The 27141-nt window shown below is 42.7% G+C and overlaps 1 protein-coding gene across 2 annotated transcripts in view; it reads right to left on the minus strand.

Moving 5' to 3' along the window:
- Nucleotides 1–2137: 2137 nt before the first annotated feature.
- The window catches only part of RMDN2 (regulator of microtubule dynamics 2), a 102852-nt gene continuing 77848 nt past the window's right edge, over nt 2138–27141 (minus strand). The window contains exon 12 of one of the 2 annotated variants that reach the window (XM_082427766.1): nt 2138–18025. In XM_082427766.1, coding sequence (XP_082283892.1) covers nt 17644–18025 — 382 coding nt within the window. In that variant the 3' untranslated portion in view covers nt 2138–17643. The remainder of the gene's footprint in view (nt 18026–27141) is intronic. The other variant, XM_082427767.1, reaches the window with a different exon arrangement.

A 27141-nucleotide genomic window follows, 5' to 3' on the forward strand; every position in this document is an offset into this window, starting at 1 on the left:
GCACACAATGTCATTGATCCTTTGACTTGAGAACATCATTTTGGAAGCCGAAAGGTAAAGTTAGGAATTGGTTTAAGAGAATACTCACTTGTTTTCCAGATGTATTAACTTAGGATCTTGGAAATGGTCATAAAGGTTCAGAATGAGTGAAATAAATATTTTCGTAGGAAAAATATTTTTTAACAAAATTGTAATTGGGGTCAGGTGTTTGCAAAAATGTCAAGCAGAGTTGAATTCCACCCAATCAATCTGGTAGAATATAAGACTAGAATGCAGGGGGGGGAATGAAAGCAGCTTTGGACATAAAACAGGCGTGAGTGTTGCAAACTCATAGAGATTGTTTCTATAACCTCAAAATCAGTCAGTTTTCCTGCACAAGTGCTACAGAGGTTTTGGCTGTTAACTTGCCCTTATTTTGGTTTAGTGACACATACTGTCTGCTCTCGTTTTGATCTATTAGTTATAATTCTCGGAGAAGGGAGGAGAAAGAAAAGAAATTAATATATTCAAATATATTTGGAAGCAATTATTTTTAATGGGAAAGATTGGAGGAAAATAATCGTTTAAAAAGGTAGGAGCGGGGCTTTCCTGGTGGCGCAGTGGTTGAGAGTCTGCCTGCTAATGCAGGGGACACGGGTTCGAGCCCTGGTCTGGGAAGATCCCACACGCCACGGAGCAACTGGCCCCGTGAGCCACAACTACTGAGCCTGCGCGTCTGGAGCCTGTGCCCCGCAACAAGAGAGGCCGCGATAGTGAGAGGCCCGCGCACCGCGATGAAGAGTGGCCCCCGCTTGACGCAACTGGAGAAAGCCCTCGCACAGAAACGAAGACCCGACACAGCCAAAAATAAATAAATTAATTAAAAAAAAAATAAAATAAAAGGTAGGAGCAAGCTATGGGTAAACAACAGATTTGTTTGTAGCTCCTTTATTCACTCACACACAGGCTATGTGGTCTTCAGTAACACTTTTCAACAGGGGCCAAGTATGAGGGGAAGAAATGAAACTCAGATATGTTTTAAACTAATACTGTGTTTCATCACCCTGCTAAGCACGTGAATGCATCATCACACAACAGTCCTGTGAGGGAGGCAGTAATGTCACGGGCCAAAATTCTACGTTGAAAAGTGTCAGTGTCTGGATGTCCCCTGGAGATGAACTGACTGCAAAGCCTGCTGTCTTTGGACTAGAGAGCTTGTCACTCACCAACCTGCCCACGTTTGGGTATCCAGGCTAGTCCGTCTGTTTTTCAGTCCCTGTGATCCCTGGAGTTTCCCCAGCAGTGGCCCTGCTTTGTCTCGGCCACATGCCACAATGACAGTGTGAAGTGCCACGAAGACTCACAATACCCCTTCCTTCTGAGAGAAGCATCCTCAAGCAAGAAAAAAAGAAGGGGGTGTGTGTCATGCTTTGTTTTATAATAGTAAAACTTCTCTCCCATAATCTGTGCACCAGGAATTTTTGCCTGAAGGCCATCCATAGGTTGGACCAGATGCCCGATTGCAGAACTCTCTCTGATGGGAGTGGAGGAGTGCACCACACTGGATATTGGCTCATGTGACTAATCAGAGCCTTTCCTGCTCTCAGAGACCTTGAATAGGATTAAATAGGATACTCTCTGGCCAGAGAGAGAGAGTGCGCAAAACCAAGGCGTGAATGAGACAGGTGTGTTGACGGGAAGCCTACCTTTGAAAACAGTGTGACTGGAGCTGCTGGAACTGGTTTCGGACCGCTTGAGATCCCTTTAGGTGATAGAAAGGCTACATAAGCTAACTAACTAAATATATTGTGTTAGATAACACACTATTACACAAATTATGCAATATTCCAGCACACACCTAACAGCCCCTGAGAGCCCTGCAGGTCAGGGGTTCGGAGTCGCTCCACCAGCCTGAAAAATCTTCCAGCTTCTTTAAAAGATTTTTAATTCTGCTTTTATTACTATTTGCCTACTTTTGTTTCTTTCCCTCTCCATCTCAATACTGCCTAATGTGTACTTTTATCTGTATGCGTTCCAACGAAATGTGTATGATTGTTTTGTATACATTTTTTTTAAATTTTATTTATTTTTGGCTGCGTTGGGTCTTTGCTGCTGCGCACGTGCTTTCTCTCGTTGTGGCGGCGAGCGGGCGCTACCCTTTGTTGTGGTCTCCCCGCCCCCCGTTCACATTTCACTGCTGCTCGCCTTCAGTAGGCACCTTGGGTCTTCCACTGCCCTTCCCAGCAATCACCCTTTCAATTTAAGCCTCTGCAGTTCCCACAGCCCCCAAGCAGATCCAGTTGGCACTAAGCTTTCCTAGCACTTGGCATGGACATTGAGGGAGAAAGCGGGGAAACACAGGCTGGATAAAGAGGTGAGAGAATAAGGCTGAATTTTCACTGTCGTGTTTTCCAGTGTGGTTTCCAGAAACTTACTGCAGTAAAAAGCAGGGTGAGCCTATCTGCCACTTAGTTTTAATTCCTAACTTCAAGAGATGGTTCTGGAAACTGCTATGGAAGCTTGGTTAATATAAACCAACAACAAAAAAAAACTGTTCTCCTTCCTCATTGCCCCACCAGGCTCATTTTCTTTGTGACAGCGTGTCAGGCAGTTCAATTCATGATATAGACTTGCCGTTTGGCTCTGCAGAGTTTAGTACCTTTTTCACTTTCTTTGCCCAAACTTCCCATCACCTCCCTGTAGTCAGAGCTCAGGTTTCATCTTAATAAAGACTGTCTGGAACTCTCTGTTTAATACTCAGCCTGGCCCCTTCCCCAGGCACTCTCAACTCCCTTACGTTGCTCTACTTCTTCTGTTTTTCTTTTTCATAGGACTTATCTCCTGTTAATATAACATAAAATTAATCTTTTAATTTCATTCATGGTTCATGGTTTATTGTCTCTCTTCACGAGATCCCACTTCCCAGGGTGTCAAGTGGCAGGGGTGGGCATCTTTATGTTGCTTGGCAAGTGGAATATCCAATCATCCTGCTGCATTTCCTACCCAATAGCCCCAACAAATGATTTGCACTATATTTTAAATTCAGATGGTGTGATCACTGCCTAAATAATCCACTCAGAAAAAGAAATTACTTATTGTCCTATGGACCTGTGCTACCCAATAAGGTAGCCATTAGTCACGTGTGGCAATTTAAATTTAAATTAAATAAGATTAAATAAAATTGAAAGTTCAGTTCCTCACTTACACCAGCCGTATTTCTGGAGCTCAGTAGCCACATGTGGCTAGTGGCTACTGTTGTGGACAGTGCAGATGAAAAACACTTTCATCAGAGCAGAAAGTTCTATTGGACAGCACTGCTATAGGTGAATCAATTTGTCAACTTAATGGATTTTTACTTTTACTCAATATTTAGTATCTACGCTGAGTAAGGCACCATGATAGCTGTGCAGGGAAGATTCAGAAACCTTGCTTCCTTCAGCAAGTGTGTCTGAAGATAAATATAATACGAAGATACATATCAAGAGCCTTGAGAAGAGACGGATAAAGTGCTGCAGAAATTCAAAGGAGGGAGAGATTTGTATTTTCCAGTTCAAGGGAGAAAATCAAGGAAAGCTTCTTGGAGGAGGTGAGTCTGAAACAGGAAAGTGCCTATAACCTCAGTCTGAAGCACAACACACTCAACACCTCAAGATGGCTATAGGAGAGAACCTGTACCAAGTAATATTCTGGTGGAAAAGTTAACTCCAAACAAGGAGATTAACGGCTATGGTTCCATGGCTTTGGAGTTCTGCTTTTACTTCTCACTCACCTTCACTTTGGGACAACTAGTCCCCACATCTGCAGAAATACAGACTCCTGGTCCTGACATCCTCTGCTTGTGCAGAGCTGAGAAAAGCTGGTGGGGCTACCCAAATTTGGATGGTTGCCTCTCTAATCCTTCCCTTCTGTCTGGAAATTCCAATGCAAAGAGAATCTTCTCCTAATGCTGCTTATCCTTGTAGGACAAAGCTTGACATCTTCACCTAAAGAGTTATATTAAGGGATGATGAATGATTGAATGTGAATTTCAGACACCTGAGATTCTCCACCTGGGCTCATGTGTCCCTTCCCCTGAGCCCACAGGGGCCGACTCATATTAACCTGACCTTCACCCATAGCTGGAGAACCCAGTACTCTCAGTGCAAAATAAACTCAGGTCGAAGAAACAACGCACGTGAGGAGCACAGTTATTTTCATAGAAAGACATTAAATTGCGGAGAGCTAGTGTGGCTTTCCAATGCCACCATTACAAGTTCAGTATCTCTTAAGTGTTTGTTCTGACGCTGTTCAGATAGTCTCAGTGGGCTCTGTTGGCCACTGGTCATCTTGGTAGATGACTCTTCCATGGTTCACAGCAGAGATCAGCGAACTATGGCCCATGGGCCAAATCTGGCCCACTGCCTGTTTTTGCGCAGCTATGTGAGCTATGAATGGTTTCTACATTTTTTTTTTAATGGTTGGCAAAAATCAGAAGACTGACATTTTGTGATACGTGAACATTTTATGATATTCAGATTTCAGTATCCAGAAATAAAGTTATGTAGGAGCACAACCACGTTTATTTATTTACTTAATGTCTATGGGGCTTTCCTGTTACAATGGCAGAGCTGAGCAGTTGTGACAGAGACCACATGGCCTGCAAAATGGAAAATATTGACTCTCTGGCCCTTTACAAGAAAGGTTTGCTAACCCTGGTCTATACCCTCAGCTTCTCAAGGCACTGACTAGTAATGACAATAACCTTCTCATGCTTCTCCAGCACTCGTGGTTGACAAAGCCCTTCCCCATGTCCCTTCCACCTCTGCCTTGAGTCCTCCTGGGCTGTGCCAGGGCCCTGGCAGGCTGACGCTGCCTCACAGAGGGACGCGAACCCACAAAACCAAAACCCTAAGTGAGGTCATTAGGAAGCAGAAACAGGTCAGAGGCATTTTTCACAAAGGCATTATTCCCGATTGTTTGAAAAATGGAGGCGTTTTCTCATAGACTGGAGAACACAGCAGTTAAATTCAGGCAAAATTCAGAGCCACACAGTGTAATAACATCACTAAAACAAAATTGAAAAACAGATTGTGGCTTCAGAAGCTGAAGTCTTTGCTGAATTATTTTCTCCTTCCTGAACCATTGGGTCTCTGTAATTTTATATTGTTTGAGGGTGTGCCATAGTTTCACAATTCTTATACATAGCCTAAGAAAATGCAACAATCAAATAAACAAATTCATCCTCTTATATAGTCACAGGAGATATTCTGAAATGTGTTTTTGAAGAGTTCTTATATGTTCTTAAATGCAGAGCACAGTAAATCAAGTATAATTTCACGTACATTCAGGTCAGCCAAATCATTTATTCAGCAACTGATTTATGTTTCTTAAACATTGTTAAGCACCGTTAGACTGTTAAAAAATAAAACTGTTATAAAAACAAACACATTTCCTGATTCAGAGGCATTCATTTTCTCTTTGAGGAGAAACACTCAACTCTCCTAACACAGCATGTTGGATGCTGTAACAGACATACGTGTCAAGCACCATGGGAGTAAAGATTAGGACATACCTGATTCTTCTAGAGAACGTGGGGAGATAAGGATCACGAAAGGCTCCACAGAAGAGGTGCCATGTGAGCTGGGCCTAGGCGGGTGCTTAGGGGTTGACCAGAGAGACACAGAACTGGGGAGAAGGGATGAGAAGATCCTCGAGAAGGCACTGAGGTACGGAAGGGCGTGGCCATCTGCCTTGTTCCTGCTGGAACCCCGTGCACAGTCCAGCGCTGGCATCTCATAGCTGCTCAGTAGCTATCAGTTGAATGAATGAATATGATGTGCTTGGGGGTGGCGATAATCCAGGAAAAGCAGGGAAATATGTGTATGGACACTCAATAACATGCTACTGGGGTACCATTTTAGGGACTAGACGAGATTGACTTTTAGTTTAATATTTCCAGTGTCTGTGGGTATATAAACGGCATTTCTTGGAGTCCTTGGAAATAGCTTGTACTCTTTCTTTAGCAGCATTGCTGAAGCTCTCTCCTGCTCTGATAGACAGCATGCAGGTGTTTGACATTCCTGTGAAACCTCCAAAACTTCCCAGGACATTTAAGCTGACTGTACTGAAATACCCAACGGTTAATGATACGTCATAGTGGCCACTTGTCGTTGAATGTTTGGTCTTAGGTAAGACAGGCTGTGGGTCTTTGGCAATTGTATTTGGAAGGCACGATTTTTTCTCTCACTAAAAAAAGCATATCTCAATTCATGGGATAACCTTAAATCGATCACTCTCATTTATTTTTAAGGGGCATTATTTGTAATTGTTGGCTCTTTATTTTTGGTAACAAATGACTTGCAGTCTCACAATGAATTAAGATCCAAGAACTGGGATTAAGAAACACTGCTTTGAGCCACAACAGTGCCTTGACATTTGCAGATTTGGCAAGCATGGAGTTAGTGACTTGGGATCCATCCGATTTTACTGAGGCACAAATTCGAATCCCGTGGATAACAAAGCCAGAGTATGGGCGTGAATCCAAAGTAGCATTAATGTTTTCTACTTGACTTCAGAGACCCTGTAATTCTTAAGGACTGATTTTTTTTTTTAAGTCTGTAGAAAATGGATCCAGAAAAACCAGCAACTTTTGGCTATGGCAGTAAAAAGAGAAAGAAGTAGTTTGACAAAGACGGATCTTTAGGCAGGTATGTAAATGCCTATGGAGAATCATTAAGAATACGAAGCTCACTGAAAATTTTCATATCCGCTTGACTGCCTTGTAAGGAGGGAATTCAAAGTCCCACCACCATTCACAAACGCCCCCGGACATATCCCTGTTGTATATGAAGGGTTGACTATATCTTGAGCACTCCCCCTGCAAATTTGATTTTGCATGAAAGGACTGGCAAATCAAAGATAAACATCAAACCAGACTCAGTCTAATGGCATAAATTCCGGGTTAATGAAGCCTGAGCTAATGAGGTTTCATGCCCTCAAGTAAGTCTTAATCCTTGTCACCGGTGTTGGTGATGTTTTTCCTGAAGAGGCTGGTTCCCGGGGCCAAGCCAGCCTCACGAGGTCACATTACAATGTGTTCTCCCCTCTCCACAACTCCGATTCTGGCATTTAGAAATCATGTGCCGTTCACAATACTTTCCAGGTAATTTTTCCAGGTGGAAGGTTCTCAAAAGCAAAGGATTACCCAAGAGTCTTCTTTGTATGCTGCTTCGCTCTCTCATTTCCTTCTGATTCTCAGGCATCAACCACAGGGGGTGGCACAACTTGAGTTCCAAAGTTCAGTGAATCTCTCTTGTAGCTAGGAAGGTAGGCGCAGGTTAAGAATTACTATTCGGGCTTCCCTGGTTGTGCAGTGGTTGAGAATCTGCCTGCCAATGCAGGGGACATGGGTTCGAGCCCTGGTCTGGGAAGATTCCCACATGCCGCGGAGCAACTGGGCCCGTGAGCCGCAACTACTGAGCCTGCGCGTCTGGAGCCTGTGCTCCGCAACAAGAGAGGCCGCGACAGTGAGAGGCCCGCGCACCGCGATGAAGAGTGGCCCCCGCTTGACGCAACTAGAGAAAGCCCTCGCACAGAAACGAAGACCCAACACAGCCAAAAATAAATAAATTTATTAAAAAAAAAAAAAGAATTACTATTCAATTTTGAATTGTGATGTTTCTGTTAGAGCACATCAGGAGGAAACCATAAGTAAAAACCATAGGAAAAATCACCCCACATTATGTAAGAACTCATTTCAATTTCTTAAGCTCATGTCTTGTAAGTAATACCTTGTCTTCACAGAGTGCTCTCAACTTTTTAAGGTCTTTTTATTTTTATTGCCTGATTTTCGATTTATATAGATCCTACAGATAATAACATAAATCATCATAATTCAATAAAATGGAATGTAATTACGCCAATTCAGTCGATGAGGAGGTTAAAGTAATCCGTCAGAGCCATACTCTGAAATGGTCCTTTGTTCTTACATTAAGAAATATATGTGGAGTTCATGCAAAATCATGTTTTCTCTCAATTCCAAGTTCTTAATGACATGACCAGGAGCGCTGTTAGAAATTGAGCCATGATAGGATATCCAGGCCAGCTCTTCTGCCCAACTAAAGACTAGATTGCATCCCAGGCAGGCGGGGCATAAGTACAATGGACTTTTTAAGGCTCCACAAAAACATCTGAGATCTGAAAATAATGTGCTGGGCTGGTTATGTTGCTGGCTTTTTCAGGAATATTCGAGGAGAATCAGAAAGGTTGAGGTTATATGAGGGGTTGCATGTTAGGAGGTATATGGTAGAGGGAGGTACTTTTTCAAAGTAGGCGATACTTAGGCATGTGTGTTTGCTGGACATGATGGTCCAACAGGGAGCGAGGAAAGGGTGAGGCGGGGCAGGAAGGAGCTGACCGTCGGGGTCACTCCCTGACAAGGCACCGGGGGTGGGATGCACGGCCATGTATTAAAATCAATTGTTGTCTTTTGATTTTTGCCAACCATTGAGCGACCTCAGGCTGCCAACTCATAGCTTTGTACTTCCCCCTGAATCTTAAGTTGCAATGGGTTTGGTGCTAATAAAGCCCCCTTTCCCTATCACCTATGTGGGTTGGCCAGGGTGTAGTCTAGATGTTTCTACTACTTGCTTTGTATGAAGATCAGCCCCAGAGGTAGCAACTTTCACTTGGAAGGATTTATAGCTACCCAGCGGTTCTATCATTTGTTAGAGATTTTTCCCATATGTGTAGACTCCAGACTTGAGTTATCAGTTTTGTTTTCACAGCTGGAGCTCAGTTTCAGGCTTTTATAAATCAGTTCTGAGCCTTCTCAGTACTTCATTCCTTCTTAGTGCTGAATAGTATTCCATTGTATGGATATACCACATTTTGTTTATTCATTCACCAGTTGATGGACATCTGTATTGTTTCCACTGTTAACCTCTTATAGATACTGCTGCTATGAACATTCCCATAGAAGTTGATGTGTGGACACCTTTATATAAACCTATTTTTAAATAGGCATTTGCTTTTCTAGAGCACTTTATTTATTCATGTGGACTTAAGTTACCATCTGATGTCATTTCCTTTCAGTCTGAAGGACTTCTTTTAATATTTCTTGCAAGAAAGATCAGATGGCAATAAATTCTCTCTGTCTTTGTTTAACTGGGAATGTATTTCACCTTCATTTCTGAAGAATAGTTTTCTGGATATAGAATTGCTGGTTAACAGTTTTTCCATCTAGGACTTTGTCTATGACATCCCACTTCCTTCTGGCCTGTATTCTTTCATATGAGGAATCTGATATTCATTGTTGTTACCCTGTATGTAATGAGTCTTTTTCTTCATGCTGCTTTCAAGATTTTTCTCTTTGTTTTTGGTTTTTAATGGTTCGACCAGGATGTGCTTAGGTGTGGAGTTTTTTGTGTTTACCTTGAGCTTTTTTAAAAAATATTTATTTATTTATTTATTTTTGGCTGCTTTGGGTCTTCGTTGCTGCATACAGGCTTTCTCTAGTTGTGGCGAGCAGGGGCTACTCTTTGTTGCGGTGTGCAGGCTTCTCATTGCAGTGGCTTCTCTTGTTGCAGAGCATGGGCTCTAGGCATGCGGGCTTCAGTAGTTGTGGCTCGCAGGTTCTAGAGCACAGGCTCAGTAGTTGTGGCGCACGGGCTTAGTTGCTCTGCGCCATGTGGGATCTTCCCAGACCAGGGCTTGAACCCATGTCCCCTGCATTGGCTTGTGGATTCTTAACCACTGCGCCACCAGGGAAGTCCCTATCTTGAGCTTTTTAGATGTGTAGATTAATGTTTTTCATCAAATTGTGAACATTTCTGGCCATTATTTCTTCAAATAATTTCCCCTTTTTTCTGTTGCTGATATTTCTGCTTAATTAAAAAAATATATTATTCTTATTCTTATTTTTATACTTAAGCTTGGCTTCCTTGGGGTTTTCCCTGTGACAACATAACGTAGTGGTAAGACGATGCGTTAGATGTTGTGCTCAAATACTTTGGGTCAGACTATCTTATATTCTTTGCTGGTAGGAATGCAAAATGGTGCAGCCACTTGAGAAGACAGTTCATCAGTTTCTTATCAAACTGTCTTCTTAATCACGTGATCAGCAACCACATGCCTAGCTGTTTATCCAAATGAGTTGAAAACTTTTTTTAAAATAAATTTATGTATTTATATTTTATTTTTGGCTGCATTGGGTCTTCGTTGCTGTGCGAGGGCTTTCTCTAGTTGTGGTGAGCAGGGGCTACTCTTCGTTGCAGTGCGTGGGCTTCTCATTGTCGTGGCTTCTCGTTGTGGCTCGCGGGCTCTAGGTGCTTGGGCTTCAGTAGTTGTGGCGCACGGGCTTAGGCGCTCTGCGGCATGTGGCATCTTTCTGGACCATGGCTTGAACCCGTGTCTCCTGCATTGGCAGGCAGATGCTTAACCACTGAGCTACCAGGGAAGTCCAAAAACTTATGTCTACATAAAAACCTGCACACGAGTATTGATAGCAGCTTTACTCATAATTGCCAAAGTGAGAAAATGCATGTAAATGGCTTACTGCCATTTGGCTTACTGCCATTTGGCTTACTGCAAGGCCAACTACACAAGGCATATAAATAATGGACGCTATTATTATTCTATTGTTATTATTCTCTGGTATTATAATTTGTTCCATTTTCCACCTTAAGTCTTCTGCTCATTTGATATGAGATCTTGGACAAATTACTTAATATCTCTAAACCTCTATATTTTTTAACAAGTAAAATGGGACTATTAACATTTTCTTGCATTTTTGTGAAAATTAAGTAATGTAGTAATGTAGTAAGAAATTAAGTAATGTACATAAAAGATGCTCATTATGAAGCTTGGGACATAGTATGTAATCATAGTGGTCACACTAGCTGTGTGACTTCAACCAGTCTGTTCATTAGCACAGAATAATAATACCTCTCTCACAACAGTAAAGTATAAGATCATACAGGCCTAGTGAGTTTAATGACTGGTTCAAGGTCACATGGATGGTTATTAATGGGCCAGAACTCAAGCCTAGACCTAGATTATAGGTGTTCAAAAATGATGACTATTAATTATAGCTATTATTTCTCTCCCTCTCTCTTCCCACCCACCCCCACCTGAATCTCACACACACACACAAACACACACACACAGTCATTCATATGCAGTGAAAAAACTAGATGCTGAATCTTCCTACCAGGTTGCCTTCCCATCCCTGGGCTTTAGGCCTGGCATTCTCTGTCTTCCCAGCCCACATAGCCTTTCCCCCAAATTGAAACTGCTTCTTGGGAATTCCCTGGTGGTCCAGTGGTTAGGACTTGGCACTTTCACTGCGGTGGCCTGGGTTCAACCCCTGGTTGGGGAACTAAAATCCTGCAAGCTGCACGGCGTGGCCAAAAAAAAAAAAAAGATAAAAAGAAAAAAAAAAAGAGAGAGAGAAACAGGAAAAAGAAAGAAAAAAAGCCTGCTTCTTTCTGTTTGTCCACTATGTGCCAGAGCCCAGGGGTCTTCCTCCTGCTTGGAACATTATTCTGCATTGAAGAGAGGGGAGCCTGCCCCGGAGGATGGTAGGATGGTCCAGCAGAGAGACAGAGATGCTAGAAGTGGGAGGAGGGGGCAAGTAGGGATTGCAGTGTGTGTGATCAGACACTGTGCTGGGCACCCTCGTGTCCCTTGTTCCATTTAATCCTCACAGCAAGGCCTGATCTTTAGCATCCTGGGGCAGATGGTGACACTGGAGACGTTAAGCCCATGGGAAGGCAGGACCAGCCCAGCATCCTTTCTTGCTGTTCTTCCTGAACCCTCAGGGAACCCATGGTTGAGATGCAGACACAGGATGATTTTCTGGTAAGGAAGGAAGAGGCATCTTCCCTCATCTGGCCTCAAACTTAATTCCTCCCTGAGTGGAGGCCGGACCTTCTAGTTAACAATAGGAGTGAAAGGGAGGGTGAATGTTTCCATCAAAATGGAAATGATATATCAGAGGAGCAGGGTGTGTAGATAGGAGGGACTGTGCCTCTTAGTAAAGGAAGTCGGGGCTTCCAACAAAGAAGTAAGAAAATGCAGTGCCCCCAGGGGTGCTCAGGAAAAACTTGAAAGACACATGTCAGCCTCCATCCATGGCCAATCAATGGACTTTGAAAGCAGACAGGCCTGAGTTAAAATCAAAGTTCTGTGATTCTCTAGCTGTGTGAGCTTAGGCCAGTTAATTAGCCTCTCTGGGCAATAGTTTTCCCATTTGTAAAATAAGAACAATCCCAATGACTAAAATCCTAAAACGCAGCTCTAAAGTGAAGATTGTCCTTTGCAAGATTAAAATGATATATATGAAGTATTGAATAGCATCTGGCTTTTAACAGTTGTTTAAAAAGTATAATTATTTTCATCATCACGAAACTCAAGTCAAAGCTGAGCACAAAGGAACTCCACGCCCTGTTTGGCATCCAGGGGCCTTACCTTAATGGGAAACATGGGCCTGGCGCTCCTAGTGCTGAGGAGGGGCAGAACCTCTCAGGGCAGGGCTGGTATGAGAGATGCCAAGAAATGTCCTTGGGTGTGGACTCCAGATCAGGGGACACCAAGGTGTCTCTCCTCCTACCTGTCCATGATGTACCCGTTGGTCCCAACCCTATGGGCTTCTGAGAAGCACCCAGTGTAATCAACTCACCTTCCATACTGATTCCAGAAGACTTTTACTGGGCGCCTGCTATGTGGCAGGTTTTATTCTATCGATAGATGCTGTGGATACAAAGATGTGTGGCTTCTACTTGGCTGTACCACAGCTCAGGAAGATGAAAGAAGGACACATACCCTGCCCCCAAACGCTGAGGCTCTTACACTAAAGGCTCAGATGGCCCCGCGGCGCAGACAGTGGTAACCAGCCCTGCACCATGCAGGAGACGGTCCCGAATTTCCCAGAAAACAGTGTATACAACACGGGTTTCAGTTTTCTCCTTGGCTCTTTCCCCCACGTACCAAGACCACTGAACTGGTAACATGGAACTCAGTTTATTTGATTGTTGGGAGAAACAGAAAACACCCCAAGGGAGAGAAGGGCAGAGAGCCTTGTGCAAAGAAAGACTAGAATTAGCAGCCGCCTTGCCTCACCCGATGCTCCTGGCGCTGCTGACGGGCGCCCGCCACTAACACGAGACCCTCTAGCTGGAAGTCCCCAAGGTCCTCCCCTGGGCTTGGGAGGGTCCAACTGGGGGAAGAAATGGAAGAAGGAGAAGAAGGGGTCGAGCGAGAGTAGAGATGGGAAGAGGGAAGGGAGGCAGGGAGAGTCCTGGACCGTCAGGCTTGCAAGAAAGTCAACTGCCAGGTTCCAGAGGCTTCTGAAGCTTACAAACACCTGAAAGTATTGCATTTTTATATTTTCTTAAAATTCTCATTCTCTCACCATCTCCTGAAAGTGCTGGACATGACCCTCAGCTGGGGCGGTCACTAGCCCTGTCACACTGTGTGAGATATTTAACCTCAGGGCACTTGTGTCTCATCACCTGTAAAATGGGCATAATGACCCTGCGGGAGGATTAAAAGAGCCAAGGGGTGCAAAGAATTTCACACAGTATCTTCTGTGAGCAGTTTGTGGGATTTCCTCCTTGAGTTTCTGCCAAGCTCTCCAGACCCAATGGGAAACAGAAAATACCACCAGATAAAAAAATGTGAATTCAGGAAAGTCTCACCCGGGTTGGGAACTATGTCGTAAGACCCAGTGAAGCCAAGAAAACTGGCACGTGTTCACCATTCAGTGTGTGTGCAGCACAGCATCGGGGCAATAAAACACGTGCAGGAATGAAAGCTCCTCTCCCAGGACTTACGAGAAGTTCCTTGGATGCTGCCACGCACTTCTGGGATTCTGGGCAGGGAGCTCATGGTGGGGCCTGCTGGGGAGACAGTCACTAAACAACCGGAATCGTCAGCCAGCACTTATCACATTCTTATATGTGAGCAGTATCAGTGGCGCTGCCGGGATGTGGGGAGAGAAAGCAATGTGGAAACGTCTAGGCAGGATATAAAGAGCCAGAAGATTCTCTGTCCCTCCAGGAGGGAAGCTGAGAAATAGTCTCCATTTCTACAGGCTCGTTATTTTAAGCACATTTATTTAATCTTCATAACAAAATCCTGCAGAGTAGGAATTTTTATCACCATTTTACAACAAAGAAACTAGGGCTCGGAGAGCTTAAGTCACTTGCCCAAGTTCAGGCACGTAGTAAGGTCTGGATTTGAATCTGAGTCTGAATCCAGGATTTTTTTCTCTCTCCTGCCATCTTTCCCAAAAGCCTACATTTCTGGGAAATAAATGAACTCTAGTGATAAAGCAGTGCCTTTTCCATGTGCTGTGTGCTTGACCCCTTCCTACTCTTTCTCTAGAAATAGATAATAAAGCCACCAGGATCCCTGAGGCAGCCCTGGTTGTCCTTGCACTGCGGTCAGCACAGTGGATATTTGGCCTAGTTGCTTTCCCTTCAGACTTTTGCAGAAAGAGCACCGCATGTGTCAGCTCAGTACAGCACATCTTTCTGGCTCTGTTTTCTCCCCACAGGAACCTGAGAGTCTGTCTGTGTGTGTGTGTTATCAGACCGCTAAAGAGTTACATATGTCAGCACAGAAGAGCGCTTTGATGTGCGCTCCGCATCCAGGAAAGCCCTCGCTCCTGCCCTGTTCTGGCTTGAGCTCCGTGTCTTTCATTAAGTTCCATGGGACGCCTTGCTGCCTGCCAAGATCAAGGCAAATGAAGCAGGGGGCTCTCAGGGTAAACGCTCCTTCCCAGGACCTGCATTTGGACAGCAGCAAGATGATGCTGATTATTCCATGGCTCTTAACCTTCACTTCCTTTGGGGGAGGGTATCTGGATTCTTGCTGGGTCTACATAGTCTGCGGCTCCTTTGGAAATAAAAGGTGACCACAGCGAGGTGAGTGCACGTTACAAGTAAGCCTCAACTCAAAGTGAACAATTACCTCTGATCAAAGTTTGCAAAGTATACCCACATTTGTCATTTTACGTCCTTCTTATGTGAACCCTATGAGCTGGGCACAGCAGGGAGACTTGTCTTGACCAAGATCACACACAGGAGCCACACTGGGCTCCTGGCGTGGATGTCTTGCAGGTGATGGATGGTCCAGGGTGACACATCAGATCTCTCCGTGATGAGATCTCCATGGTTGTCTAGCATAGGCACCTCTTTATCGTCAAGTTGGTTCCATCGACAAGGGTCCCCTGGGTGTGTGCCCAGCTAGGCTATTCTCTCCCTCCCTTTTCCTCTCTTTTTCTATCTATCCTTTTAAATTCTGAGCCTGGGTTTCCTTCCTGGTTGGTATACCTTTCCCTGCTGTGGTATTCAGAATGTATGGACCTTTCATGAGGAGTTACTGCGTGTAGCTCCAGACACAGCTGTGCACACTTGGACCGTAACCCTCCATGTAACAGGGTTGGTGCCCTGGAGTGGGTCTGAGCACCGTGGTGCCGTGTGAGGACAGATCTCAAGATGCTGCTGCCCCCTGCTGGTTAAACTAGATCTAAAACAGCCGCTCAATTTTACAGCCTAGCTTCCCACCCTTCTTTTTCTTCCAGGGGCTCATTGTTTTTTTCTAATTGAGGTAACATTGATTTATAACATAATATTTCTATTGATACCCCTATCATGTGCTCACCACCAAAAATTTATTTCCCATCCATCACCATACAGTTGATCCTTTTCACCCATTTTGCCCTTCCCTCCCGCTGTCCCTTCTCCTCTGGTAACCACTACTCTGTTCTCTGTATCTACATGTTTGTTTTTTGTTTGGTTTTATTTTGTTTTTGTTTGTTTATAAGTTTTTTAATATTCAACATATGAGTGAAATAATATGGTATTTGTCTTTCTCTGTCTGACTTATTTCACTTAGCAGAATACCCTCAAGGTCCATCCATGCTGCCACAGATGGCAAGATTTCATCTTTTTTTTTTTTTATGGCTGAGTAGTATTGTGTTATATATATCTCATGTCTTCTTTATCCATTCATCTGTTGATGGCCAGGGGCTCATGTTTGAATGATCCATTTTACACACCACTTTTATCACATTAAATTTGTATGTGTATTTGGATGTATTTATGATATTTATATTCTGTTTCACTGATCTGTTCATCTATTTATTCACAATACCACTTTAATTATTATAGATTTAGAGTACATTTTTTCATATCTGGGTGGTACAGTTGCCCTTCCTCACTTGACTTTTTCAGAATTTCCACAAGGATGCATGCTGTTTTTCCATTTGAATCTTAGAACACAATAAAGAATCTTTTTAGTACTTTAATTGGAATTACACTAACTTTATAGATTAACTGAGGAACTTTTGCTAACTTTTAGTATGCTGTCTTCTTAGTCAAAATACACTATGTCTTTCTGTTTGTTCAAACCCTCAGAATTCTTAGATTTCTGCTTATCTATCAGGCATGAAACTTAGGTTTACTGCTAGATTTTTTTATTTTGTTTTGTGATTATGGTAAAGGAGGTATTACTTTCTATTACATCTTCTAACTGGCTGTTATTTGTGTTTGTAATGGTTATTGATTTCTACACATTAATTTTTTACTGCACTATCTCAGTAAATTCTCTTATTGTTGAAAATAGTTTTGAAGTTAATTCTCTCAGGTTTTTTCATACACGCAAGTTTATATACCTACATAAATAATGATATTTATTAGCCCTGTTAATATATTAGTTTCAAATGTTCCATTGTAATTGAAGTGTCTTTTCTAATTAGAGCTAGTACTTCCAAAACAATATTAAGTAATAATAGTGAAGTCATCCTTATTTGGTCGTGACTTCAGTGCAAATCGTTCTAAATTCTGTGTTAAAAGCATAATGTGCTCAGATAAATATATTTTATCCTTTTAAGAAAGTACCCCTTTGGGCTCCCCTGGTGGCGCAGTGGTTGAGAATCTGCCTGCCAATGCAGGGGACACGGGTTCGAGCCCTGGTCTGGGAAGATCCCACATGCCGCGGAGCAACTAGGCCCGTGAGCCACAACTACTGAGCCTGCGGGTCTGGAGCCTGTGCTCCGCAACAAGAAAGGCCGCGATAGTGAGAGGCCCGCGCACCGCGATGAAGAGTGGCCCCCACTTGCCGCAACTAGAGAAAGCCCTCGCACAGAAACGAAGACCCAACACAGCCAAAAATAAATAAATAAGTAAATAAAGGAGTTCCCTTAAAAAAAAAAAGTACCCCTTTATTTATACTTTGCTAAGAATTTCTTTTTTAATCAAGAAAGGAGGTAATCTCACCCTTTAAAATGTTCTACATGTTGTGTGCTTTATCATGAACATTTTAGTAGAATATATATGTGTGTGTATATATATATATGTGTGTGTGTATATATATATGTGTGTGTGTGTGTATATATATATATAAAATTTATACATAAATTAATGTAAATATATTGGGAGATGCCAATTTTTAAAAGCTAATTCAAGCATGCAAAGAGTTTGGAGACCAATGGGTTTAGAAGATTATAATATAATAATTTATATTAAAATATTAACATTTACCACATATGATGAACTCTTTCCTTTTTAATGCAGAAGGCACTTCTGGATCTTGAAGGCTTTAAGGATCATCATTATGAATACTGATTATCTTATCGGTTGATAGAAGACTGGTTAACTGAGGCTCAGTCAGTAGAAGGCTTTAGTTCTCCTCTGAAAAAGTTTGATCTTTGTGGCCCTCTGAATGTCCTCCACTGTGTAAGACAGTTGTAGTGAAGCAGCTATATGCTGGGTTCCCCCAGGCCCCCAACTCCCCATCATGTAGGCACCACAGTATGACAGAGGCAGGAATGGAGCGTGAGTCAGTGTGGCCTGGGTCCAGCCTCTCCAGATCACACCTGGCACAGGTAGAGTGGTCCGACTGAAAGATCCTCTTTCTGGCAGAGGCAGGGTGGGAGTTGACACACCTATGGGCAGACCAGTCAAAGGGCGGGAAGGAACCAGTCCTCATAAAGACCCACTGCTTCAGCGCAGTGGGACTTCCTGTCAGGGCCACTGCCAGAAGTCTTCCTGAGTAGATAATTCTGAAAAGTAAAGAAACACCAGTGTTCTCTGTAGTCATAAAAAGGGAAAAGATAGCTGGAGGGATAAACATCCCAAGCAACAAATTCTTTTTATGGGATGTCTGGCTTTCTGCAAATTTTTACTGAACCAAGACATGTGTTCTTTTAAAATTAATACATGCAGGGCAAAAACTCAAAACAATATGCTGATTTATTTCGTAAAGATAATTCCCAGGCTAACTGTGGTTTGTTTTACATTGTCAACAAGAGTAGGGAGTGGGTGGGGAGGAATCTTGTAAAGTCTTAGAGATGAAAAGTTTGGGTTCACATGAAATGACTACTCTGAAATCGACTAAATTCAATCTCTGTCTCTGTCTCTCCCCCTCTTGCAAATTTAATTTACCTTTAAAAGGATTTATTGAGCACCATGGAAACACAGACGCAAGATAAGATGAGGTGTCTTTTAATGTATTTAGAGAATGAATACATGTGCATATGGAGTAGCTAAAAACTCAAAGAAATATCAAAATGAATGGCAATATAAGTAGCATAGACTGTGTTGTGAGAGGTCAGAGAACTCAGGACTGGTCATTGGGATTGTATCAAGAGGGGCTCCTATAAGTGGAGAATAGCAAGGGAGGAAGAGGGAAGGACACGTGGTTTACAGCTCCCTTTTCCCAGCAATGTTCCAATGCCATAGGCTCAAATCTACCTGCTCAACTTTGGATGCTGGGGATGTCTGAAGATCTGTTTGGATGATCTCACCATGGGACAGGGGGGAAATCAGAGCTTCTGTCAGATTTTTTTTAATGTACTGCCCATGTAAAGGCAAGAAAGAAAAAGTAACAACTTGCCAGCAACTGACAAGGACGCTTTTGGCTGTGGGATTATTGAATTTAGTGTCATGGAACTAGTCAGAGCAATTGAATCACGGAAGGAAAACACCCAATGAACACATGAAATGATGCTCAAATCATTAGTCATAATTAAAACCACAATGAGATGCCACTACACATCCATTAGAATGGCTAAAATTAAAGACTGAGACGGACCATGACAAGTGTTGGTGAGGATGTGGAGAAGTGGATCTCTCAGACATTTCTGATGGGAATGCAAAATGGTGCAACTGTCCGAAAAACAGCACGGCACTTCCCTGTAAAGCTAACATACACTTACCAAGTGACACAACAATTCCTCTTCTAGGTTTTTACCCCACCCTCCAAATAAAAACATGTCCTTAGAAGGACTTGTACCTGAATAGCCATATCAGCTTCATTCATAATAACCCCAAACTGCAAACAACCCCAAACAGGTGAATTGATAAACAATTTGTTGCACATTCCAGCTATGCAATATTACAGCAACAAAGTGGAATGAACCATTGATATACCCAATAAAAACAGATGAATCTCCAAAATGTGCTCAGTGAAAGAATGAGCTCATTTATTCATTAATTGTTAAAAACAAGTAACCTATAGTGACAGAAAGCAGATCTGTGTTTGCCTGACCCTGGGGTGCAGGTGGGAGATTGAGTGGGAAGGGACACGAGGGAACTTTCTGGAGTGATGCACATATTTTATACCTTGATTGTGGTAGGGGTGACACTGGCATAAACCTTGGTCTAAACTCATCGAACTGTACACTTGAAATGGTTGCATTTGGTTGTGTGTAATTTATACCTCAATAAAGGACTGAGGCTGACGCATAGGCTGGCAGATGTGGTGCACAGTCTGCTTGCTTGGATGATTCTTTTGAGACCTGACTCAATTCACTGGCTCCTCTCTTGATCAAGAACTTCAGTTGGGGTCTAGCTAACTGTGTTCAGGAGAGCATTCCTCCCGGGGCCCATGTGTCCCAAGGAGGGTCCCTGCTCTGAGAGCATGTCCAGCCTGAGACGGGGGAGACAGCTCAGGAGGGGATGTGCAGCTCTCGCTTCTACAGCCCCAGCAAGCTGTCTCCTTTGTAAAGAAGCCCAGTGTTGACCGTACCTAGCTGAGTCAGGGAAAATCCAAATAAACTTTCCCCTCACACTGCAATTTTTTGGCCAACTCGGTGAGCCAAATAAAGCAGTCCATGTTTTGGGGGGATTTGCAACTGTGAGATAGATCACAATCTCCATTAAGTATGTTATGAAACAAATTATAGTTATGGAACAGTGGAAATTCACATAATTACAACAAAATTAAAAGGGAAACAAAGTATGACTATGAGCAACATCTTTTGGAGAAATTACCACAACCAGATGTAAGTAAATTGTACCCTAAAGGCACCTTTCCAGGCCATTCCCATGAATTTGTCTTGTACAGATCCTAAACTCCCTATCCAAAGCCCATCTTATTTATTTATTTATTTATTTATTTATTGGGTCTTCGTTGCTGCGCGCGGGCTTTCTCTAGTTGCGGTGCGCGGGCTTCTCATTGCGGTGGATTCTCTGGTTGTGGAGCACAGTCTCTAGGTGCACAGGCTTCAGTAGTTGTGGCACGCGGGCTCAGTAGTTGTGGCTCACGGGCTCTGGAGCGCAGGCTCAGTAGTTGTGGTACACGGGCTTAGTTGCTCCGCGGCATGTGGGATCTTCCTGGACCAGGGCTCGAACCTGTGTCCCCTGCATTGGCAGGTGGATTCTTAACCACTGCGCCACCAGGGAAGCCCTCCAAAGCCCATCTTAAACACTGTTTTCCCGTCCAATGAACCATTTCCCCCACTGTGGGAGACACATGTATAATGTTGGCTAAGTTAACGATTATACAAATTTCAAGAAGTCTATCTTTGTTGGTAGAAGTCTAGCTTTTTAGCTGCCTTAAGCACTTTTTAGGTAAATGAAAACAAAAGAAAAGGAAACAAAGAGTTAGTTCCTGAAGGACATTAAATCTTACATGGTTTAAGATTGATTGTATGGCTCCGAATATGATTTCTTTCTTCATTGCACAGGTCGCGGGCTGGGAGTCAGGACACCGGAGTCTGGTCCCTGCTCTCTCATGAGCTAGGTATGTGACCTCCAGCAAATCTAACCTTTGTTCCAGTCCCCTCGATGGTCAGAGAAGGATGGCAGCACTTTCTCAACCCGTCTCAGCAAGTAAAAAGCGTTCATTGAAATATTAGGCATGGTAACACTTAGAAAAATTAAAAGTTTAACATGAATATACAGTGGGCTTTATTTGGCATTTAAAAGAAAACTTTTAAAATGTTATAAACATGATATATGTGCTGTCACTATACGTATACGTTGTAGGACCAGGTCTCTAAAGCAATAAGAATCTTCGGTTATCTTTTTATTTTCCAATCTGTTAACAATGAGCGCAAGGGCTAAGTATCCCCCAAAAGCAATACTCACCACTACCAGGTTGTCAGGGATGGGCCTTTAAATCATTTTAAGCTTCACACTAGAGTATTGCAGGAGTTACTTTATTGCTAAAACAATAGACTGAAAACTAAAGTCTAGAAATGGAATAAAATTAAAATTTCAAAATAAAAAAAGTAATTGAGTCACAGAAATGTCACAATGACTAACCCTAGTATGTGGTCTGTATTTCATTGAAGGAAGGCTTTGTCAACAAGATAATTAAAATTAAAAAAAGACGTCTGTATTGCTTTTAGGTGAGTAAGAGAGCATCTTGAATTTGCAGTGGAAGGGCTGGTCTTCGCATTGTCTCAGGCTTGCTGTCTCTGGTCTGGCCCCTGACCTGCCGGACTTCTCCATCTCCTGCTCTGCCTCTCCCTTCCCTTTGCTCACTTCTCCTCTCTCTCCTTCTCTGCTCTCTCCCTGTCACATCACATCTGAGGATAGAAATGACTCTCCGTTTTCTCTTTTGGGAACCTTGGGAATATGAGAAGTGTTTTTCTCTTTCTTGAGGTGTTTGGTTTAGCTGAACACTTGTTACGCGAGTCCCTACAGCTAGACAGGCAACGCGAAGGTGAGTGTTGGACGGTCCTTGCCTCGCCTGGCTGAAGTTCTGATGGTTGGGCTAAGAAAGAACCCCAAAAGTGCCCTGCTATTTTGAGCAGGGAGAGAGCACATCTAGTCATGTGGCTCAGGAAGGTTTGGTGGCAGAACTTCCATCACTTGAGCCAGGCCTGGAGTGGCGGCGGGAGATTTCCACAAGTGGGCACGGGGGAGGGAAGGTGGCCCTAGAGGATGGAAAATCCCAAGCCAGAGGGCAGAAGAGCACCAGGCAGGTCTGAGCAACAATCAGTCCAGTCTGGCTGGAACACAGTGCATGTATGCGGTGAGGGGTGAGGGAGGCCTGTTGGAAAGACAGACTAGGTGGGAGCAGGGGGGCAACAGGGCCTTCTTGAAGGCCTGGCTGAAGACTCTGGCCTTTATGCTGTAGGCAGTTGGAAGAACATGGCGAGATACTGGTATTAGTCTGCTCTTACGCAGGGCACTCACTTGCCTGGCTTTATGCCCACCCCCTCCTGCTCCTTGTCCTTCCCCGCCCCCTAAGAGCAGCCCAGCCCCTGCACAGGAAGGTGTGAAGAGCCGCTCAGCCTGTAGTGGATGTGGTGGGCAGGATGGTCAGTGGGCGGCTTCCAGCCTCCACATCAGTGGCCCGGGTGACAGCTCGCTCCTGGGGCCTGCACTGAGCTTTAGACCCTGACTTGGACTCCGAAGACAAGGACATGAACAAGGTGCTGCTTGGTCCCCTGCTCAGGGCCCACCACGACCCGGGCCTCCAGGCTTTCTGGGACCTCCTCACGGCTGGGGTGTGATGTGGCTGGGAACTGGAGGCGACGAGGCGGGGCAGAGCTGGACCGGCCGCTGCAGCAGGGCTGCCCAGCCTGGCTCACTGTGCTCCGGGGGCTGGGGTTCTCCCAGGGTTCACTCGCCCTGGACAAGCAGCGCAGCCGAGGAAGCCACCGCCCACCACTAGGAACAGCAAGCGAGGCTGAGAGGAGCTTTTCTAAACCATTCGAAATGAAAACTAAATGTCAATCCATCATGCTAGGGGAAAGACCAATGTATCTATCCTATATCCTCTCTATAGAAAATGACGTTAAAAAATTAACGTCTTGGGCTTCCCTGGTGGCGCAGTGGTTGAGAGTCTGCCTGCCAATGCAGGGGACACGGGTTTGAGCCCTGGTCTGGGAAGATCCCGCATGCCACGGAGCAGCTGGGCTCGTGAGCCGCAATTGCTGAGCCTGCGCGTCTGGAGCCTGTGCTCCGCAACAAGAGAGGCCACGATAGTGAGAGGCCCGCGCACTGCGATGAAGAGTGGTCCCCGCTTGCCGCAACTAGAGAAAGCCCTCGCACAGAAATGAAGACCCAACACAGCCATAAATAAATAAATTAACTTAAAAAAAAAAAAAAAAAAAATTAACGTCTTAAGATGAAGTGAACAAAGAGTATGTGAGAAAACATAGGAAAAAAGTATCCTAGAGGTGTGCCTCAGAGTTAATAAGTAATAATGATACGTTATTTTTCTCGATTTTGTAATATTTGTGGCATTTGTCAGCTTTTAAAACTTTATAATTGGTTGTGAGGTCTCTCATTCTAAATAAAGTTACTTTCATACCTAATTTTGTATTCTTTTTCTTAACCAATACTCCAAATTGTATAAGCTTGAGGCTCACAAACTTGGATCAGTCCTTGGATGACTCCATATTAGCTCAATATACATGTGATTAATTACGACTGCTGGGTACACTGAGCTCCTAGGACTGAAGAACATTAAGGAAATAAAATGCATTTCAAGCAAAGAGACAAAATAAATAACTGAATTGGTAGCTTGGCTTGAAAATCACTATCTTCATGACTGGAACCTTTTAAAAATTAGGACAGACAGTGTTAGGCGCCAGACGATTTCCACACTACACCACAGTCTGCCAGATTGGAAGGGGCTGTGCAATGAGGGCTCTGCCAGAGGCACAGTATGTAATGCCATTTCTACCTGTAAGTTTCAGCAGACTATTTTCCCAATCAGGTTTCCCAATTTAAATTAGTTAGGATATGGCAATACAAAGTATTTAAGAAGGAGGAGAGATATACTTTAATTCTCCATATGCAAACTTTATTAGCCAAAATTTAAGAATGCTATATAAAAACAAACAAAAAAATTATCTATCTCAGAGTTCTAACCAAAGTCCAATTAAGTAGTTAATTTCATAGTGCAATTGCTCAACTTGCTTTATTTTATAGAATGGATATATTTGAATATTATAGAAACTTGTTTAAAAAACTAAACTCAATATGTTAGAGTTTGCTACATGCAAAATCATGGTTTATGGGACTGGAAAGTGCTGCAGTTACAACTCTCCAAATTACAATTTCTGTCTTTCAAAATCCAAACCATGGACAATGTATACGAATCAATTGTTTTCAAGATATTGGTCAGCAGGAAAGAAAGGACAGTGATCCCTGAGACACAGGTAATGAACAAAGTTAAGCCCTACAATTGCCCCAGGTCACTGTCTGGAGAGAGTTTCCAGGCAACGGTGCACAGCAGGGAAGCCATAAAGGAGTCCCACCATCTCCTTGAGTTGAGGAGACAAATTAATCAACACAATGTCAATCAAAATCCCATCTAGATTTTTTATGTTAGAAATTTAAAAACTGATTCTAAAATTCATATGCAAATGTAAAGAACTTAGAATAGCCAAGAGGAGTTAGCAAAGGAACACGCCTGGAGGAATATCTGATTTCAAGACAGTAGGAAACTAAAGTAACCAACAGAGTGTGGTATTGGCATTATTACTGATAATAGATCAATGGAACAAAATAGAAAGTACATAAATAGACCCACATATATACGGAAAATTGATTTTTGACAAAGGTGCAAAGGCAAGTCAGTGGAGAAACGATACCCTTTTCAGCAGATGGTGCTGGGACAACTGTATATCCATACACACAACAAATGAACTTCAATCCATAACTCAGACCATATACAAAAATTAACCTAGAATGGGTCACAGATTTAAATGTAAAACCAAAAATTATAACACTTTTAGAAGAAAATATAGGAGAAAATCTTTATGACCTTGGATTAGGCAAAATATTTAGATACAGCACCAAGAACAAGATACGTGAATGTATGAATTGTTTTATCAAAATGAAAAACATTTGTCCTGTGGAAGACACTGTTAGGGAAGACAAGCCATAGGGAAAGAAAACATTGGCAAATTACACATCTGATAAAAGACTTCTCTCCAGAATATATAAAGAACTCTCAAAATTCAACAAAAAAGAAAACAAGTATCTCAATTAAAATAATGGGCAAAAAAGTTGAATGGAGACTTCACCAAAGAAGATATATGAATGTCAAATAAGCACATGAAAAAATGCTCAATGTAATTTGTCATTAGGGAAATGCAAATTAAAATCCCAAGTAGATATCACTACACACATAGACTAGCAGCTAAAATGAAAAAGACTGACTTTATTGTATAACAGAGAACTACATTCAATATCTTGTAATAACCTATAACAAAAAATATGTAACTGAATCACTTTGCTGTACATCTGAAACTAATACAATGTTGTAAATCAACTATACTTCAATTAAAAAAAAAAAAAAAAAGACTGACCATAACAAGTGTTGTTAAGAAGGTGGAGAAAGTGGAACTCTCATACACTGCTGGTGAGAATGTAAAATCATACTTTGGAAAACAGTTTTGACAGTTTTTAAAAATACTAGACATAAATCAACTATATAATTCAGCCATTCTACTCCTAAGTATCTATCCAAGAGAAATGAAAGCGTATGTCAATTTGAATAATTTATATGACTACTCATATATTTATTTGTAATTATCAAATACTGGAAACCGCCCAAATGTTCATTAACAGGTGAATGGAGGAAAAAAAAAACTGTGGCGTATGTAATAAAACACCCCTCAGCAATAAAAAGGAATGAACTATTATTACACACTATGACATGAATGAATCTCAAAATAATTATGTTGAGTGAAAGAAATCAGACAAAAAAGAGAGTGCATAATGTACAATCCAATTATATAAAAGTCTAGAAAATGCAATTGCTAGTAACAGAAAACAGACCTGTGGTTGGAGATGGGAGGTGCAGGGAGAGCCAGGAGGAAGGGGTTGCAAAGGGGCAAACTTTGCTGTTTATTTGTGGTGATAGTTTCATGGAGATATATACATATATCTCAAAACATATCAAATTGTACACTTTAACTGTACATTTTTTGTATGTCAATTATACCTCAATAAAGCTATTTTCAAAACGTATGATTTGACTTTAGGCATCTAGAGCAAAATATAGCTTTGGGAGCTGCAAAAATCTTAGAACATCAAGATATTAACTATATTTGGTTCTAAAATGTGACCTTGTCTTTACTTGTGCAGTGAAATATTCTTGTAAATTGCCCAATCAGTAGGTCATATAGTCCATAATGAGGCTCTCCCTACACACACAGATCAAGTGGAACAAGTCATTTACAACAGGTTTCACCATTACCCCTTTTTTCTCTTTCCTTATCTTGCGGGGAGAAGGTGGAAATATAAAAGCAGATTTAATACAAGGCAAGATACACAACAGGTTGTTGGGAATTTATGATGTGAAACCAGAAAATGGGTATCAATATCCAAAAAAACAAGGAAAGATTTTTCTTTGCTCTCTACTTTTCTTTTCCTTCTTTCCTTACTATCCCTCTCTACCCACCCCCCCATTTTTATACCATTTCTGCCTTTCCCTTCCTTCTTTTTTTTCCTGCTCTCCTTCCACCTTCTCTCTTTTACTCCCCACATCCCCCCATTTGTTGGCAGGATTGCATGGTGGTTCAGACCACAGCTCGGACTCTGGAGCCGACTGCCCAAGTTCAGATCTCATGCTGTGTTAGGCATGGTATTTAATATCCTGTGCTTCAGCTCCCCTACCTGTAAATGGGATAATAACAGAAGTTCCCTCCTCATAGGGTTGCTGTGAGGATTAAATGGGCTAACATAGGCAAAACAGAACAGGTAGAACCATGCAAGTGTTACCATTCTCAGACTTCTTTCCCTCCCTCCCATCCCCCTCCATCTATGCCAAACACATTGGACTCCACTCGGTTAAATGGAAAGGGCCCTGGGTTCAAAGATGGGTTCCAAAGGCATGAGATTCCAAGACCTGGTACCTCGTCCTGGCTCAGCCACTCACCAGTTCTCTCAGATATCAGAGATTAAACTGTTTACCGGTAAAACG

The sequence above is a fragment of the Balaenoptera physalus genome (genome assembly GCF_965194825.1).
Source record: "Balaenoptera physalus genome assembly, chromosome: 15".
Taxonomy (NCBI): Eukaryota; Metazoa; Chordata; class Mammalia; order Artiodactyla; family Balaenopteridae; genus Balaenoptera; species Balaenoptera physalus.